At 44.3% G+C, this 18,833-nt stretch overlaps 2 protein-coding genes and 1 long non-coding RNA gene across 6 annotated transcripts in view; 1 reads left to right on the top strand and 2 right to left on the bottom strand.

Moving 5' to 3' along the window:
* The window catches only part of LOC311001087, a 441,127-nt gene that overhangs the window by 201,547 nt on the left and 220,747 nt on the right, over window positions 1-18,833 (bottom strand). The window lies entirely within an intron of this gene.
* The window catches only part of LOC311000978 (polymeric immunoglobulin receptor-like), a 98,362-nt gene that overhangs the window by 553 nt on the left and 78,976 nt on the right, over window positions 1-18,833 (bottom strand). The window lies entirely within an intron of this gene.
* agap1 (ArfGAP with GTPase domain, ankyrin repeat and PH domain 1) overlaps window positions 1-18,833 on the top strand; it is a 130,172-nt gene that overhangs the window by 104,182 nt on the left and 7,157 nt on the right. For all 3 annotated transcript variants that reach the window (XM_083991412.1, XM_083991411.1, XM_083991410.1), the window contains exon 16: window positions 293-515. In XM_083991412.1, the coding sequence (XP_083847538.1) occupies window positions 293-515 (223 nt within the window). The remainder of the gene's footprint in view (window positions 1-292; window positions 516-18,833) is intronic.

Below are 18,833 nucleotides of genomic sequence, written 5' to 3'. Positions count from 1 at the left end.
AAGAAGGGAGGGAAAAGGGAAGAAAGGAAAGATGGAGGGATAGGGAACAGATCAGGTCAGTTGGATCAAAAGAGGAAGGAAGAAGAAGGAAGGACGAAGGGAAAGAAGGAAGGGTAAAAGGACTGGAAAGAAAGAAGGAAGGAAGGAAGGAAAGAAAGAAGGAAGGAAGGATGGAGGAAGGGAACAGACTGGGCCAATTTGACCCAGAAGGACGAATGAAGTGAAATAAATCTCAGTGGGCGGAGTCACAGCCGGCGTCTCTGTCTCTAACGTGCTTCCTGGTCTCGTCCAGATCCGGACTGGGCCAGTCTGAACCTGGGAGCGCTGATCTGCATCGAGTGCTCGGGGATCCACCGGAACCTGGGGACGCACCTGTCGCGGGTCCGGTCCCTGGACCTGGACGAGTGGCCTCTGGAGCTCATCAGAGTCATGTCGGCCATCGGCAACGAGCTGGCCAACGGCGTGTGGGAGGCCAACGCCCAGGGACGCCTCAAACCGGGGCCGGACGCCAGCAGGTCAGACACAACGCGCACACACACACACACACACACACACACACACACACACACACACACACACACACTCAACAAGGTTTACATCAAAATTGACACAAATTAGACCACGGACCCCCACTGGACAAAATTTTGAAGCAAACACCAGAAATACACAAACATTTGTTCCGAGACTGAATAAAGTTTTGTACATTCAAATTAGGGCCAATGGCGTGAATTTTTGGAAACATTGTAGAGAAATTATCTGGAAAAAAGTGGTACAATTTCTCCAAAAACATTCAAACATTTCTAGGAAGAAGTGGTAAAATTTCTAAAAAGAAAAAATTTAATAAAATCTAAAGAAAAAAGTGGTAAAATTTCTGAAAAAAAAAAAAAAGGTAAAATTTCTATTAAAAATAACAAAGTTTAAAAAAATCAAAAAAAAAAAAATTTGTGGTAAAATTTCAAGAAAAAGTTGTAGACCCCCTTGAACCCTCTCAAGGACCATTGGGGGTCTCCGGACCCCACGTTGACAAACACTGCATTAGAGGATGACATTTTTCGGGAATTCCTTCACCTCTAATCACATGATTGGGCAAGAGCGTGAGTAAAAATGAACAGGAGCAGAAGGGAGTGGGATCTATGACAGCAAAATCAACGGGATTGGACGAGAATGTCTGAAAACCATGATGCATTACATTTGATTTCAAAATAAATCGATATCTGATTCTGAACATTCCTCCCCAAGCCTTGCGCCTCTGTAGCGTAGCTCTGAGCAGCTCACGGCTCTGCTCCGCCGTTCTAAAAATAGCTTGCACCGACAATTAAAGGAAACGAACCTACTGCTATGACTATAGGGATTATGGCAATGCGGGAATTTGACTAAATGTTGAACTATCCCTTTAAAGGTTTGGTTTGGGATTGGGACAGGGGAGTCAACATCCACTCTCTGTCTCTCACACACTGAGCCTGATGTTTACCACGGTCCCTGAAGGGGTCGTGTTGTTGTTTCTGTGCATCAGTGATTATAATTATAGATGTGTTGGCAGCGTGTGTGTGTGTGTGTGTGTGTGTGTGTGCAGTGCTGTGGGCTGCAGACAGGGGGCAGTGTGTCTCTCAGCAGGGTTCAAACAGGATGTGTTTCATATTGACAAACACTCGCTCCTCGCTCTGTCTCTCGCTCTGTGTGTGTGTGTGTTGCCGTGGAGACCACAGGGGACGGTAACAAATGGGTGAACTTTAGCGTGACGATGATGTTGATCAGTGTGTACCTGCGTGTGTGTCTGTGTGTGCGTGTGTGTGTGTAATTATGGGCTGCAGCAGCGCGGGGAAGCAGCAGCCATCATAACAAATTAGAGCTGACTGCCATCGACTCCCCCCCTCCCCCTGCACTCACCCCCCCACACTCATTAGTCAACAGAAGCACCTTATAATTACTCCCCACATGACCCCCCCCAACACACACACACACTGTAACAATACCTGGTTTAGAAAGTAAAAGTCCTGAGCAGCGGCTCTTCAGAATAAAAGCACCTTATTGCCTAAAGAGAAAAAGATCGTTACAATAAAAATATTAATATTATAGTTTGAGTTGATTTTTTTTACAGAATAAGAAAATTATAATATAATAAAGATATATATAATATGTCACAAAGCAAATAGATTAGAAATTATAACTGTGGAAGAAATCAATCTAATAATCAATAAAGCTCAATAATTCTGTCCTGTCGTCATGTTCTGGTGTTGATAAAGATTTATTCAAACTGAAGGTTGAAGTGACTTTTAGGCAAATAACGTGGATCAGAGCGATAGATATAACCTGACGTGGATGAATTGGAGCTAATGTGAGCTTAGACTTTTTGTTTTGATACGTTTTCAGTTTTATTTCAATTTGTCTGTTCCCTCAAAAATATATACTGAACAAAAATAGATGAATAATGAATAATTAAATGTAGAAAAGGGAGAAAATAGAAAAACACGACATTGAAAAAGAATTTTGATTAAATACACTGCAAAAACTCTACATCTTTCCAAGAATATTTGTCTTATTTCTTGTCAAAATGTCTCGTTTCTAGTCAAAACTAATCTCTTTCCACCTCACCACCTATAAATGTACTTGTTTTTAGATCATTTTCACTTGTTTCAAACAAATTTCCACTTAAAATAAGTAGAAAAATCTGCCAGTGAAAGCATTTTTTTTGTTCTTGTAATAAGAAAAACTTGCTCCACTATCAGATTTTTCTACTTATTTCAAGTGAAAATCTGCTTGAAAGAAATAAAAAGTGTCTAAAAACAAGCTGCTTTTTAATGTGACGAGTCTTATTTAGAGTATAATTTGATTTGTTTTGACTAGAAATAAGACAGATATTCTTGGTAAGATTTAGCGTTTTTGCAGTGTATTAAATGAGAATAAAAATCCAGAAACAAATTAAATGTAAATACAGATAAATAATCGATGCTCAATATTCATGTTGAGGCTGAATTAATAAATGATGTGAATGTTTGTATTGAGGAGCCATTAGGCCGCTCCGTCACACAGCTAATGCTTTTATTGTTGCTCATGTTCCTCTTTATTTATGAGTGTGCGGAGTGCCGGTTTCCCCTGATTCCCCTGAACACATCGCAGGAGGAGGTCAATATTATCTCAATTAACCGCCTCGCTCCACCGCTCTCCGTCCTGTCGATAGTATTTATCAGTCCATTCCTTAAGTAGCTCGCTGTTTGTCGTTTCCTCCATAAATCCCCCCCTCTCTTCTCTTTCTTCCATCATTTCTCTCTTTCTCGTTTCCTCCTCCGTCTCCGTCCGTCTCTCTCTCTCTGTCTCTGTCTCCTGGGACTCGTCCTCTTTACCTCCTTTATATTTTTCTTGTCGACTGCGTTCGTCTCTCAGGCTCAGGAAGGAAACGACTTCCTCTTCTTCAGTCTCTTCCACACGTTCACAGTGTCTGTTGTTTCATTTTTAATATTTTAAACTCATCATTTATAGATCATTATAATAATATTTTAGTACAGAGACTGAAAAGACAAATAAAAAAACACTGGTCCAGAGGAGATCTGTGTATCCAAAAGACAAAATACTTAATCAATTGGCCAAATAAGTGTTTATTATTATTATTATAATTATAAAATAGTATTATTCATTATTCACAGGCTCCACGGTTCATCTCTATTATCACAATGTGACTGAGGGAAGGAGCTGCAGCTTATTTTGATAAAGGCAAAATCTGTCACAATATTGTTGAACGATGTGTTTTCTGATTGGAAATAAAAGTAAAACAGTAAAAAAAAATAATATTCAACTTGTTAAATGTCAAATTCAGAGATTTATTAAAGAGAAGACCGGACAGGAAACAGCTCTGTTAAATAAAATGACTTTAATCATAATTTATTATCTGTTGCATTGATGTAAAATTCTTGTAATAAATGCATTTTTTTTCTGTTGCAAAATTTAAATTTCAACCTTTATTTAACCAACAAGTCAAATATTGAATTAGAACAGAAGTGAAGAGAAAATTAAAATAAGTTTCATAATAATAAAACAGGACCTGAGCAACAATTCAGTGAAAACAACTTTTTCTTTTCCTCCTCATCTCCTTCGTCTGAGCCACATCATCCATCTGTCACACACGCGCGGTGGCGGTGGCGGTGGAGGAGGCGTGGAGGTTTTATGACAGCTTTATGGAGCGCCACTGACGGTCTATGAAATGATATGTCACCGAGGTTACATCCACTCACTGCTGCTGCTCACACACACACACACACACACACACCGGAGAGACAACAACAAGCATCAACACACACACCAGTATTGAATACGTTATGATACACAACAACAACTGCTGCTGGTAACACACGTTACACACGGAGACGTTGGTTGAAATTCAAATGTAAAAAGAATCGTTTTACCTTTTGTTTAATAACATAACGTTTAAATCATATCTACAGCACAGTGTAGTTATATGAATATATATATAAAGAATATATAAAATGATTTTTGCAGAGTAGAATGAGATCGTCAGAGGACCCGGGGTCGATCCCTGTGGGACACCAACACTGAAACTACTGGGAAACTTTATCTACGTGTTACGAGTTAGGAAATATTGTTTTTTATTTTAACCACATTTATTAATTTGCTTCAGTGTACGACGGAGTATTAGGGCCACATTGACAAATAAAGAAATCACAATTATTCATAAATTTATGACTTTATTCTTGTAATGTTATGACTTTTTTCTCGTAGGAAATGTACGACTTTATTCTCGTAAATTTACGAATTTATTCTTGTAATGCTATGACTTTTTTCTCGTAGGAAATGTACGGCTTTATTCTCGTAAATTTACGACTTTATTCTCGTAAATTTACGACTTTATTCTCGTAATGTTATGACTTTTTTCTCGTACGAAATGTACGGCTTTATTCTCGTAAATTTACAACTTTATTCTCGTAAATTTACGACTTTATTCTTGTAAATTTACGACTTTATTCTCATAAATTTACGACTTTATTTTTGTAATGTTATGACTTTTTTCTCATAGGAAATGTACAACTTTTTTCTCATAGGAAATGTACGGCTTTATTCTCGTAAATTTACGACTTTATTCTCTTAAATTTACGACTTTATTCTCGTAATGTTATGACTTTTTTCTCATAGGAAATGTACGTCTTTATTCTCGTAAATTTACGACTTTATTCTCGAAGTCTGTGTTTTGTTTTGTTTTCTCAATGTGGCCCTATACTCCGTCTTGTCAGTGAAAAATTTGATAAATCAGAACAGATCAAAAGTAGAAACTATAGATATTTACGGGCAGGAAGGAAAATAAAATTAGAAAACTCACAAAAAGAGATGAATAAAAACAAAAATGAAAGTAAATGAATATTTCTTATGTATTTCTAAGAGAAGATAAAGCAACAACAGCAGATCTCTGTTAAAGAAACTGAATCTCACGTCGGCGGCGGCGGCGGCGCTGAAGAGATGAATGTGAGCCGGAGCGGCTAAAAGCAGACTGGAGCCTCATTACGTTAATATTCACGGATCAATCACCGAGCAGAGGCCCGCCGTTGTTGGGAACGTCGTTTATTCCCATCGTTAAAACAGCAAACAGGAAGTCGTTATTTACACTGAGGACCTGGAGGAAGAGGAGGAGGAGGAGGAGGAGGAGGAGGAAGAAGAGGAGGTATGAGGCTTTGTCCAGGCTGAAGGAGGGATGGGAGGGGGAGACCCGGAGAGGGAAAGGGAGGAATGGGAGGAGGAGGGGGGCTGATGGATGTAGAATCCCCCCCCCCCCCCGTGGTCTCTCAAGTGAGTAATAGAGGCCGAAATTTCATTTTGCAAGTGGCTGATTTAATGATCCAGAGGGTAATTAATGTCCTGATTATCTTAATGTTAAATATGGCCGCCAGCAATTACACTGACCTCCTGTCTGTCAAGGTCTGGCCCCGCGCGCCTCCCAATTAGCACCTGGTGGGAGGTGCAGGGGGGAGGAGGAGAGAGGGAGGAGGAGGATCGTGGGGGGAGGAGAAGAGAAAGGAAGAGGAAGGAAAACAGGTAGAGGGAGGAACAGACAGAGAGAGAGAGGAGCTGTTAAACACCTCCATTTTCTTTTTTCTCCTCCCACTCGGAACCGGAGCTCCTCCTCCTCCTTCTCCTTCCTCTTCCTCCTTCTCCTCCTCCTTCTTCCCCTTCCTCTTCCTCCTTCTCCTCCTCCTTCTTCCTCCTTCTCTTCCTTCCTCTTCCTCCTCCTCCTTCTTCCTCCTTCTCTTCCTTCCTCTTCCTCCTTCCTCCTCCTTCCTCCTCCTCTTCCTTCTTCCTTCCTCCTCCTCCTCCTTCCTCCTCCTCTTCCTTCCTCCTTCTTCCTTTTCCTTCTTCCCCCTTCCTCCTCCTCCCCTCCTTCCTCCTCTTCCTTCTTCCTTCCTCCTCTTCTTCCGCCTCCTCATTCCTCCCCCTCTTCCTTCCTCCTTCCTCCTCCTCCTTCCTCTTCCTCATTCCTCCTCCTCTTCCTTCCTCTTCCTCCTCCTCCCTTCCTCCCTCCTCCTCTTCCTTCTTCCTCCTCCTCTTCCTCCTCCTCCTTCCTCCTCCTCTTCCTTCCTCCTCCTCGTCCTTCTTCCTCCTTCTCTGCCTCCTCCTTTCTCCTCCTCCTCTCCCTTCCTTATTACTCCTCCTCTTCCTTCCTCCTCCCCTTCCTTTCTCCTTCCTCCTCCTCTTCCTTCCTCCTCCTCCTTCCTCTTCCTTCCTCCTCCTCTTCTGCCTCCTCATTCCTCCTACTCTTCCTTCCTTTCTTCCTTCCTCCTTCTCTTCCTTCCTTCCTCCTCCTCTTCCTTCCTCCTCCCTCACCACTCCCTCCCTCCCTCCCCCGCTGCTGCCGACTTCCTCCCACTCAGAACCGGAGGGAGGAATTATGTTGGGAGCGATCGCACCTCTCCTGGGCGGCGTCCAATGAGATATGTGACAGGGCTGAGCGCCGTTGCCGCCGCCGACTGTTGTCATCATCTCTTTATCTCCCCCCTCCTCCTCCTCCCCTCATCCTCCTCCTCCTCCTCCTCCTCCCCCCCCTCCTTCCCGCCCTCAGCGACGGCCGGTCCAGGTCTCATTAACGTCAGAGCGGCTGCTCGCCGTTTCAGGGGCTGGAACGGCGACTGGAGCTCAGATACTTGTTGACGCCGTCGTCCCCGGCGACCACACCAGCTCCACGGCGCCGCCGCCATGGGGGGGTTCACGCCAGAAAAAGACTCAGCCGTCCTCTAAACGTTCCCATTAACCCGCGGTCGCCGGCGGTGTGCCGTCATCACCTCTGCTGGCGAGAAGCCACGGCCGCCGCTGCAGCTGAGGCCGGCGCTCAGAGGCGAGCTAAGTTTGGCCAGGCCGCCCGGCGCCACGCTGCTGCTGCTGTTGTTGCCGTGGCGCCCTGGCTCATTGTTTTAATTATCTGTCGAGAGGCGAGTCGACACCAGCAGCCGGAGGCCGCGGCCGACAGGAAGTGACAGCGCCGGCGCTAATCCGTCCTCGCCGTCGTCCTCCGGGCGTCCTGAGCCCCGCCCACTCTCACGCCAAACACTGACCTTTGGCGGTCTGTCGCAGAGGGTCAGCGTCCACACACACACACACGCTGAGGAGAGTGTGTCCAGTACCTGTGATGCCTTCAGGCTCCAGGCGTCAGGGTCGGACACTTCACTTCCTGTCTGAAGGTTTCACTGAGACGAGAGGATGCTGCCGCCTTCACTGACCAGGTCTGAGTCAGGAAACACTTCCTCCTTCCTCCTCTTCCTTCCTCCTTCCTCCTTCCTCCTCCTCCTTCCTCCTCTTCCTTCTTCCTGCTTCTTCTTACTTCTTCATCGTCCTTCCTCTTCCTCCTCCTCTTCCTTCTTCCTCCTTCCTCCTCCTCCTCCTTGGTCCTCCTTCTTTCCTCTTCCTCCTTCCTCATCCTCTTCCTTCCTCCTCCTTCTTCCTCCTTCCACCTTTTCCTTCCTCTTCCTCCTTCCTCTTCCTCCTCCTCTTCCTTCTTCCTCCTTCCTCCTCCTCCTCCTTGGTCCTCCTTCTTTCCTCTTCCTCCTTCCTCATCCTCTTGCTTCCTCCTCCTTCTTCCTCCTTCCACCTTTTCCTTCCTCTTCCTCCTTCCTCTTCCTCCTCCTCCTTCCTTCCTTCCTCTCTTCCTCCTCTTCTTCCTTCTTCCTTCCTCCTTCCTCTTCATCCTTCCTCCTCCTCCTCATCCTTCCTCTTCCTTCTTCCTTCATCCTCCTCCTCCTCCTCCTCTTCCTTACTCCTCCCCCCACCCCCCTCTCCCCCTCCTCCTCCTCCTCCACACACTTAACATGGCCGCCCACATGACGGATGCGTGTGCAGTAATAATTCAGCAGCAGGTCTGTCGGCGCTGGGAGCCAGGAGAGGGAAGAGTAAGGGCCCTTTATGGGAACAGATTAGTCTTGTCCCCCCACCCCCCTCCTCCTCCCCCTCCCCCTCTTCTACCTCTACCCCCCCCCCCCCCCCCCCAGAAAAGGCCAGCGCTAACAGATTTAAAATTAGACCAGGGGCTTTTAATCTGGGCCGGGGTGCAGGTGCGGCGTTGCCCCAGATGGGACGAGGGGGGGGGGGGGGGGGGGGGAACACATCACATCACAGGGTAATTGCCCCCCAGGGTCAGAGGCAGTGGTGGATATGGGGGTGGGGGGGTAGAAGTCCTGCCTTGTACCCCATAAAAGCCCAAACACAGATCAGACTGGTGAGATGAGACGGACACATGTCACATCACAGGCTCAGTCTGTCTGCAACATCCTCACGTTCTCTGGTTTAGTTCATATTTTTATTATTTTCTCCTTCTCTATAGATTAGATGAATATATTGAATAATAATAATATATATACAGCTCTGGAAAAAATTAAGAGACCACTTTAAAATGATCAGTTTCTCTGGTTTTACTATTAATAGGTATGTGTTTGTTTCATTCTATCAACTGCCAACAACATTTCTCCCAAAATTGAAATAAAAATATTGTCATTTAGAGCTTTTATTGGCTGAAAATGACTAAACTAGTCTAAATAACAAAAAATATCAAGTCTTTTCAGACCTTGAATAATAACAATGCAAAGAAAACATGTTGATATTTATTCCTAAACAACACAGCAAGAATATTTTACCTCAGGAAGAGTTTATAAATCAGTTTTTGTGGGATAATGTCAATGTTTAATCCCAGCAGTGGTTTTTATTTATAATCTTCCTATAAAACCAGATGTGGTTCAGGTGATGACCTCATCAGTGTCTCATTAAGGAGAATGAGTTGTGTTTGTGTTGGTGTTTAAAAAAGAAAAGAAAAGAATGACTGTCATACATGTAGAGATGCTTTTAACAAACATTTGTGAAAGTGCTCTCTTATTGTTTTCCAGAGCTGTATAATGAATATATTATATTAGAAACTATAGTTCTTTATTATTGTTTGCATCAAGTTTCAGCAGAATCTACTAAAGCTCTGTTTTACATTTATAATATATAAGATGCAAAAGTGTTAATGTGTTTAACAGTTCATCCAGTGGAAGATGAAATGATCCTAAAGACATAAAGTTACAGACGACACGTTCACTTTACATTTAAATGTAAATCTCTTGTCTGATTGGTCAGAGTTCTCTGAGAGCTCCAGTCTCCTGGGTTTCGGTATGTTGATTAAAATATTGAAGAAAAAGAGTGTTTCAGGTTTAACTTTATGTCTTAGGAGATCATTTCATCTTCCACTTGATGAACCAGGGACGCCACTGTCAATATAAACCTATTATAAATATATAATAATAATCTATATAATAACATTTTCCTCTTTAGTCCCACAACGTGTGAATCAGTAGAAACCAGATGAACTCCACTGTCTCAGGAACTCTTTCTGTTTTATTTGTTCTCGTCATTTTTGGTTTTTTGGTGACGTCACTTCACCTGCACGCGGCTGCCATGGCAACGACCGGCGACTCAGGTGACACGAGCAGCGAAAACATCGACAAACAAACAAACAAACAGTGGAGTGCTTGAACGGCATCGCTGGCGTTCATGCAACAACCACAAATCTGAGTCGGAGTGCGTGTGTGTGTGTGTGTCTCTATGTGTGTGTGTGTGTGTGTGTGTGTGTGTGTGCAGATTGAGTGGAGCTCCGTTTCATCTGCGTCCGTTAACTAGCCGATCCCGCCCGCCGCCATCATCATCTCCACCGCCATTATTATCTCCAGCCCCCGCTGCTGCTACTCGCCGGCCCCCACGGCCTGCATGTTAAACAGCACACACACACACACACACACACACACACACACACACACACACACACACCTCCTGACAGGCAGGGCCGGAGCAAACCTAGAGAAATAATTGGCCCCTACATCTAATTCATCTGTAAAAGGGAGGCCTTGATTAAATTAGTCCTAATAGACATTATTTTGTACATGACTGCTTCGCCGCCGCCGCCTCCGCCCCCCCCTCGTCCCCCCACCGCCCCCGCCTCGCCTAACAAGCCCTCCAATTTACTATTGACATTAAGCCGGCTGACACGAGCCAATCACGGGGGGCCGATCATCGTTTGTCATCGGAGAGCGAGGAGGTTATGTTAATAATACGAGGCTAAAAGCACAAACTAAATGCACATTCTTTATGCCTGAGTCATCAGATTAACCCCCCCCTCATCCTCCCCCCTCCCCTCTCTGGTTTTAATAATGAAGAAATAAATAACGCTCTCCCTCCTCCTCCACATGCGTGACTCCTCTCCTCGCTCCGGCCTCGGCGCTCCTCGGCCTCCGAGTGCTCGCTCCTGGAGCAGAAATGAATCTCCACGCCGACGGTACAACCTCCCCCCTCACCCCACCTCCCCCCCTCCCTCCCTCACCCTTTGGCTAATTGGCTCGGTTGGGAAATTGCTCATAGAATAAAGAAAAGAGAGACAGAGAGAGGAGAGGAGAGAGTTGTGGTGTTTGTGTGTAATGTGTTTGGATTGAATGGGTTCATATGCAGCCGGCGCCTGGTCAGCGTTAGAAAAGCAGCGATTACCCAGAGTTAACAGCTTCAGCCGACAGGAAGCAGGCCGGCTTTTCAAAGTTAAAGGGATACAACACCAACTTTTTTTTTTTGTTGTGTGTCTTGTCTCACTCCTGAGTCCATGATCAGCAGATAGACACCATCCTTTCGACTGTGCGTGCAGTAACAAGGGAGATAGAGCCGTATCGCCCGTAATTAGCTTAGCTCAAACACTGGAAGTGTATAGGTAGTGTTAGCCTGCCTCCAGCTAAAGTCGCTAATTAGCTTAGCTCAAACGCTGTAAGTGTATGGGTAGTGTTAGCCTGCCTCCACCTAAAGTCATCAGAGAAACTCTTCAGCAACTCTAAACGGAAACCGGCGGGCTGATCTTCGTCTCAGAGCTGACGAAACTCTCCGGTAAGGCATCTTGAGAGGTCAAATGTCGGTAACGGGACGAGATCAGTCAAAACGGACGGTTCAAGCCAAGATGCTTTATTTTGGTTTAAGCTAGCTACATCGAGGGTAGGTTAGCTTCCTATTTCAAAAGTACAAATTCTATCGTCATGGTTTTCTGTATGTAAAGGGCAACAGGTGTTTTATTTTGTGAAAGTAACCGGAAGTGCGTTGGTCACAGCGGCTAGCTTGAGTAGCGCCGAATTCGTCCGAACAAAATTGTAAACAGCTGGTATTTAGACAAATTAACAACACACTGCTGATCTAAACGGCTACTTTCTCGCCTAAACATGTTTGAAATGTTGATAAAGTGATATATTTACAGAGTTTAGAGCTAAAATAAAATCAGCTTCTGACTGCTGATTTCAGCTCGGGTAGGAGGCAGGCTAACACTACCTATACACTTCCAGCGTCTGAGCTAAGCTAGTTAGCGACTTTAGGTGGAGGCAGGCTAACACTACCTATACACTTCCAGTGTTTGAGCTAAGCTAATTAGCGACTTTAAGTGGAGGCAGGCTAACACTACCTATACACTTCCAGTGTTTGAGCTAAGCTAATTAGCGACTTTAGGTGGAGGCAGGCTAACACTACCTATACACTTCCAGCGTTTGAGCTAAGCTAATTAGCAACTTTAGGTGAAGGCAGGCTAACACTACCTATACACTTACAGCGTTTGAGCTAATTACGGGCGATACGGCTCTATCTCCCTTGTTACTGCACACACAGTGGAAAGGATGGTGTCTATCTGCTGGGCATGGACTCGGGAGTGAGGCAAGACACGTATCCCTTTAAAGGAAGAAAGAATCTGTTTCTGTTTATCCTGCTTCATTCTGATCCTCGTCCTTCCGTCTGTCGCTAGAGGATCAATAAAGTTCCTCAAAGCTTTTATTTTGGCGGTCTCCTCCTCCTCGTCTCTTCCTGTCCCACTGCCCCTCCCTCACTCGTCTGCATCGGCTCATCAGCTGGAATTAAATGTCAACGACTCCTGGTTCTGGTCCAGGGTCGTCGTCAGGGTCGTCTCATCATCAGGCCCCAGAGGATTCTGGGAAAGTCAGAGTGTGATGATTCGGCAGGAACGAGGCTGGTCTCTGCAGGTCTCACTCTGCAGGTCTCACTCTGCAGGTCTCAACGCGTTTTCTTATTCATCTGTTCACATCAGCATCTAAAACGTGGCCTGGATCAGAGGGAACGAGGGTTTCACCTTTTATTTTGAAATGTCTGTGAAATGGAAGCTGGAAAATGTCTGAGCAGCTGCTGAGGAGGAAAAGAGTCAAACTCTGTGTTGTAGTTTCAGTTCGGCTCCGTTACTTTAGTTTGTAGGCTACCTATAATAATAATAAACCTCCTAAAGTATCTCGGTTTATTCAGAAACAACGTCAACAAGCCTCCTCTCGATCAGCCTCACGTTAAAACCAAACCTAGAGGAAAACATCGTAAAGTCACGTTAAAGTCTCATTAAGTCCTGGTTCTGGTTCTGGTCCTGGTCCTGGTCCTGGTCCTGGTCCTGGTCCTGGTCCTGGTCCTGGTCCTGGACGTTGTCGTTGTGTTGTTGAGCATTTCGTGATGCATTCAGTAGCACAACGAGGCCCAAATTTACGTAAAATCGCACGTTTCATGTTTTATCAGCCGGTTGCTGTTGCCTAGTTAGTTACTTAGTTGTCTAGTTACCGTTGCTAAGTTACTGTTTTACTCAGCTGCTGTTGCTTAGTTACTCTCCCTGAGCTCCTGTTGTCTTGTTAATGCTGCTTGGTAACTGTTGATATCCACCTTTTTCCGAACATCAAAAACGTTAAGCCGGTTTTGCCGGTTTTGCTCTTCCGGTGAAATTTTATGTTTACGTTTCCATGGTTTCGGTAGTCGCGGTAAATGCATGGATTTTTTTTTTTCAATGAAAATCTGTAAAACGCATGGATCATCACAGCAGCTTTAAACAGTGGATATCACACAGACTGACATCCGTGTTAAAAGCCAGCGTTAATAGATCCATGCGTTTACCGCAACTATGACAACAACTGAAACCATGGAAACGGAAACGTACAATTCCACCGGAAATGCTAAACCGGCTTCCGGCTTTGACCATAGATGAAGTTCGGAAACTTGGTTTGTTTATTAGTTACTGTTGCCGGGGTTGGTTGGTTGTTGTTGGTACTCCGCTCCTGTTGCTTGGTTACCGTTGCTTAGTCACCGTTTGCTCTAAACTTCCCGATCTGAGAAGCTGATGTTAGTTTGTGTGTTTATCTGTTGGCCTCCTGGTGATGACATCATCGTGTGACATCACTCTCCCGCTCGTTAATCATCAGAACTCTGGTGTCGATCAGAGTTTATTACTAGTGATTATTGATTATTGGCAATGTCGCGTCCTCTCTCTCTCTCGTTAACCCCTCCATCTCCGTCCACTTGAATCTCACGGCTGAGTTCAGTCCTCCCCTCCTCCTCCCTCCCTCCTCCCCCTCCTCCCCCCTTTAATTATCTGTGTCCGTCCAGCAGCAGCTAACGAGCGGCTCGCTGCAGCTAATTGATTTCAGCCTCTTCTCCTTTTTCTTCTTTTCTCTTTCTTTCTTTTTTCTGCTCAAAGATAAAAAAAAAACACAACTCCTGCAGTTTTTCTGTGTGAATTTTAAAACAGTCTGACCGTGTGTGTGTGTGTGTGTGTGTGTGTGTGTGTGTGTGTGTGTGTGTGTGTGTGTGTGTGTGTGTGTGTGTGTGTGTGTGTGTGTGTGATCCATCATCGGCTCGGCAGCTAGCTGCTGCTCTTATCCACGCTCTATCTATCTATCTATTAATCTATTAATTAGAGGGCTAATTAGGCCAGAAGAGCAGCCACTGACACCGTGTCACTCTTAACCCCGTTTCCTCCTGCTCATTACCTCACACACACACACACACACACACACACACACGCGCGCCACAGACTGTAATTAATGAGGGGCTTTAGCAGCAGTGTGTTGGCTCATACATCTCAGCTCAGCTCAACACGACACACAGTTCCTGTCGTTTCCGTCTGAATTCACCTTTTCACTTTTATTTGTTGTGAAGGATTTTATTTTGAAGGGATTTCCAATGGTGATTAATAAATAAATGGATCGGCAACGGCGGCGGCCTCCAGGGAGAAGCAGCTCTGTGTCACCGCTCGCTTTTTAAATGTTTATTTTAATGCAGGAATTCATTCTGTATTTAAATGATTCAGTCTGATCAATAAAACTAATATTTACAATATTGGAAAAAAAAGAAATAGAGATGAAATATGGACACAGACAAAATAACAAATAAAGAAATAATAAATTGGGAATCTATGTATATGACAAAGATTAGTGATAATATATTAGAATAAATCCAGCTAGATATTAACTCATAAAGTAACTTATTGTATACCGTAGGTTATAATGACAAGAAAGCTTGATAGCTCATTTATGAATAAGGGATGGGAGTAAATAAGTTTTACTTCTTCCCACTCCTTTTCAGATATGAAAAAAAAATCTTTGCTTTCAATTATTTTATTTTTGTTCATGTGTTGTCTATGCAAAGTATTTATTTGTTGTCTGTCCATTACTGTATTATGTTTTATTTCTTTTAACATGTCTGAAATAAACTTAATTAACTAACGAAATAAAATAATAATAAATAAGATCAAATCTAATGAAACATTTAGAAAGAGAAAAACAACAACTTAATTGAGCTGATAGATTATTCTGACCCGAGGCTCTTTTGTCCTCAGGCCTCAGGGCTTTTATTTTGAAATAGAAGGAACAGGAAGAAGCTGCAGCTCCGTCTCTTTAGCTTCGTTTCAGCTCATTATCATAATTAGCTCAGTGTGTGTGTGTGTGTGTGTGTGTGTGTGTGTGTGTGTGTGTGTGTGTGTGTGTGTGTGCTGGCTCTCAGTTCTGGACAGATGACCCCCCCCCCACACACACACACACACACACACACACAGCAGCAGCTGGTTGGTCGGTCAGTCGGTTCGGACCGACGCCCTCCGGCTTTGGACGGACAGGAAACTGTGTGTGTGTGTGTGTGTGTGTGTGTGTGTGTGTGTGTGTGTGTGTGTGTGTGTGTGTGTGTGTGTGTGTGTGTGTGTGTGTGTGTGTGTGTGTGTGTGTGTAAACAGAGTCTCACAAAGCAGCCGCTCAGGAGGAACCCCACACACACACACAGACACACAATGAGGGCCAACAACAGGCAGGAAGTCGGAGGATCGACCGACCACAAACAGACACATCCCACCCCAACGTTTCCAACGGCGACGGCGACCTGACGGAGCTGTCAGTCAACAGGTCGACGGCCACAGCGAGGGCCTCGAACGCCACACCACCAGATAACAAGAGTTTAAAACTTTATTTAAAACACTGATGAAGAACAGAAGAGTTTAAAGGTTAAAGCAGTTCAGTTCAGTTAGTTTGTTATGAGTTAATAAACGTTGAACTGAAGATAGTAGAAGACCGTTTCTATGGTGACGGTAACTACAGGTGGAGGTGAGACGGTACAGACAACAGAGAAACAAGTAAAGACACTAGAAACACGGTAGAGACAATATAGAGACAGTAGAGACAATATAGAGACAGTAGAGACACAGTAGAGACAATATAGAGACAGTAGAGACACAGTAGAGACAATATAGAGACAATATAGAGACAGTAGAGACACAGTAGAGACAATATACAGACAATATAGAGACAGTAGAGACACAGTAGAGACAATATACAGACAATATAGAGACAGTAGAGACACAGTAGAGACAATATACAGACAATATAGAGACAGTAGAGACATAAAAAATAGACACAGTAGAAACAGAAACAATATAGAGACAGTAAAGACAATATAGAGGCAGTAGAGACAGTAGATGTGGAGTGTGATGCGTTCAGGTTCACATTGTGTTTGTTTGTGTAGCTGGTGTCATTTTTATCTTTTAATTTAACTGACACACTCACAACACACACACAACAGGCCTGAGGCTCAGTGTGTGTGTGTGTGTCTGTGTGTCTCACCGGGACTCATGTTTAATTATCTACCCAGCATGCATCAGTGCTGCAGCACAGAGCTCTGTCTAATGGGATGTGAAAAGTGACACACACACACACACAGATTAACACACTAAATATGAGTGTGTGCATTCAGTAGACACATGTTAACACATACTGTCACACACACACACATACACACACACACACACACACACACACACACACACATACACACTGTGTGGTTAATTAGTGCAATTAGCCTCTCCACTGTCCAGAGCTGTGTGTTTTCAGGACTCGTTAGCTCATGATGACACACACTCACTGTTTACTGCAACACACACACTCACACACTCACACACACTCACACACACACAGAGACACACACACACACACACACACACACACACACACACACACACACACACACACACACACACACACACACAGAGACACACACACGTGTCCTGTGGTGACATGTAAATGTGAAACTCTGCTGCAGCTCGATGAGGACAGAAGTCTGTGGACACCTCAACACGTCTGACTGTCTGTTTTACAGAGTGTCTTTGAACGCAGCGTCTCACTCAGATATTTAATCCATCGGTTGATTAAATGGTTGATTAGTTTATTGATACCTGATTATTTGATCCTTCCAGAAAAGAGTTTTTCTGTTTGTTGCAGCAAAAATCCTTCATTAATAGACAGTTTTCCTAAAAATCCGATGGAATCTGCAGGATATTTATGTAGTTTTATGCGATGAAACTGCAGGAAGTTGTAAAAAGTGTGTGATTCCTCAACACTCTGTCCTCACTGAGCTGCTACATGAATGTAGAGAGTCATTTCTAATGACTTCCTGTGAGAAGCAGCAAACTAAAACTAAGTTCTCCTCTTGTTTTAATCAACACACGACTCAAACTTACACAATGTTGAAGAGTCAAACCAGTTCTGTAGCGTCACAACAAGAAAACACTGCAACTTCTGTAAAAATGAATCAATGAAACGATAAAATAAACAGTCTGCTTCCTGTTTAACACAGGTAGCGATACAAAACCTTCTCTAATAATGCACAAATGTAGGATAATCTCTGACTGGAACATAAATGTACGTACTACTAACTAAGGTTTTTGAAACTAGTAGCTATGATTTAACCAACTGGTAACAAACAACTTCAATCTTCCTCAACTCAATCACTTCATAACGTTCCCAAGGCAACAGGAGGAAAATGGCTGCACTCGTGTGAAGTAAACGCAACATTTTTCAACTTTCTGCGACGATATCTGACTTTTTTGCAACGAAAATGCAGAGATAATGAAATCATGCCCATTGTCATCTGGCCGGGGACTACAGCAGGATATTAGCCATGCTGGCTAAAGCTGCCCTTTTTACTGTATTTGATGCAGTTGATTAATTGGGACTGTCCACGTACAATAAAACAATAAAGTCAAGTAAAGCAGCTCCGCATATATCGCACATTTTGCACGGAAATTGGCCATTTATGCAGCGTCTCTGAAAAACTGTGGCCCCCAAATAAATGTGCAGACATTGGCTGGTTATGTGTTGAACTATTCGATGCCGTAATCGTGTTTTTCTGGAGACTGACGGGATTAACAAGATGATGAGTTCACTGACTGTAGGAGAAGAGGAACTCAGAGTGTCAGCAGAATCAATGTATAGATAACCAGCTCAGATGGTGTAGGAAGCTCTGACTGACTGGAGGTGTCGGAAACTGAAACTGATCTAAACACACAGACACACTAAACACAAACACACTAAACACACACACAGACACACACTCTCCCAGCCCTTAGCAACTCCAGCGGCGGGGGAAGGCATGCGTTTCCTGGGTCCAGTGGCCTCACATTTCCTCTCCGTCCTCTGGAGGACAGAAGGCCAGAGCCCTGCTGAGTGCACACACACACACAGAGACACACACACAGAGACACACAGAGTGACACCTCCTGTCTTTGTCCGGGGGCTGTGGGCCGTGGTCTCGTGCCGGCCTCCCTGCTCTCTCTCCGGGTCGGGGCAGGAAGGAGGAGAAACCCCCGGGACATTCCGTGATGCTAGCACCACCACACCCCCAAAACACACACACACAGACACACACACAGAGACAGACACACACTCTGTCTCCAGGAAGAGACTTAATGAGATTCTGCAGGTTCCCACACCGACTGTTCCCACACTTCAACCTGCAGAGATTCACCTGATGATCTCAACGTTACAGTTCTCTGTTCAGTTCTCACACCGCTACGATCTAGTCAAAGATTTTCACAATAAAACACTTTAAAATAAAGTTTAGAATCAACTTTAAAGGTACATTGTGTAGGAATCCCTCCCATCTAGCGTTGCGGTTGTATATCGCCAGCAACTCAATCGTATTTTTCATGCTGCATTCACCTGATATTGAGCAGACAGCAGACGGACATAAACCAGCCTCTATGTAAACAAGTGGTCCGT

Source organism: Trachurus trachurus (genome assembly GCF_905171665.1).
Source record: "Trachurus trachurus genome assembly, chromosome: 2".
NCBI classification, from domain to species: Eukaryota; Metazoa; Chordata; class Actinopteri; order Carangiformes; family Carangidae; genus Trachurus; species Trachurus trachurus.
This window is presented reverse-complemented; position numbering and strand designations above follow the sequence as displayed.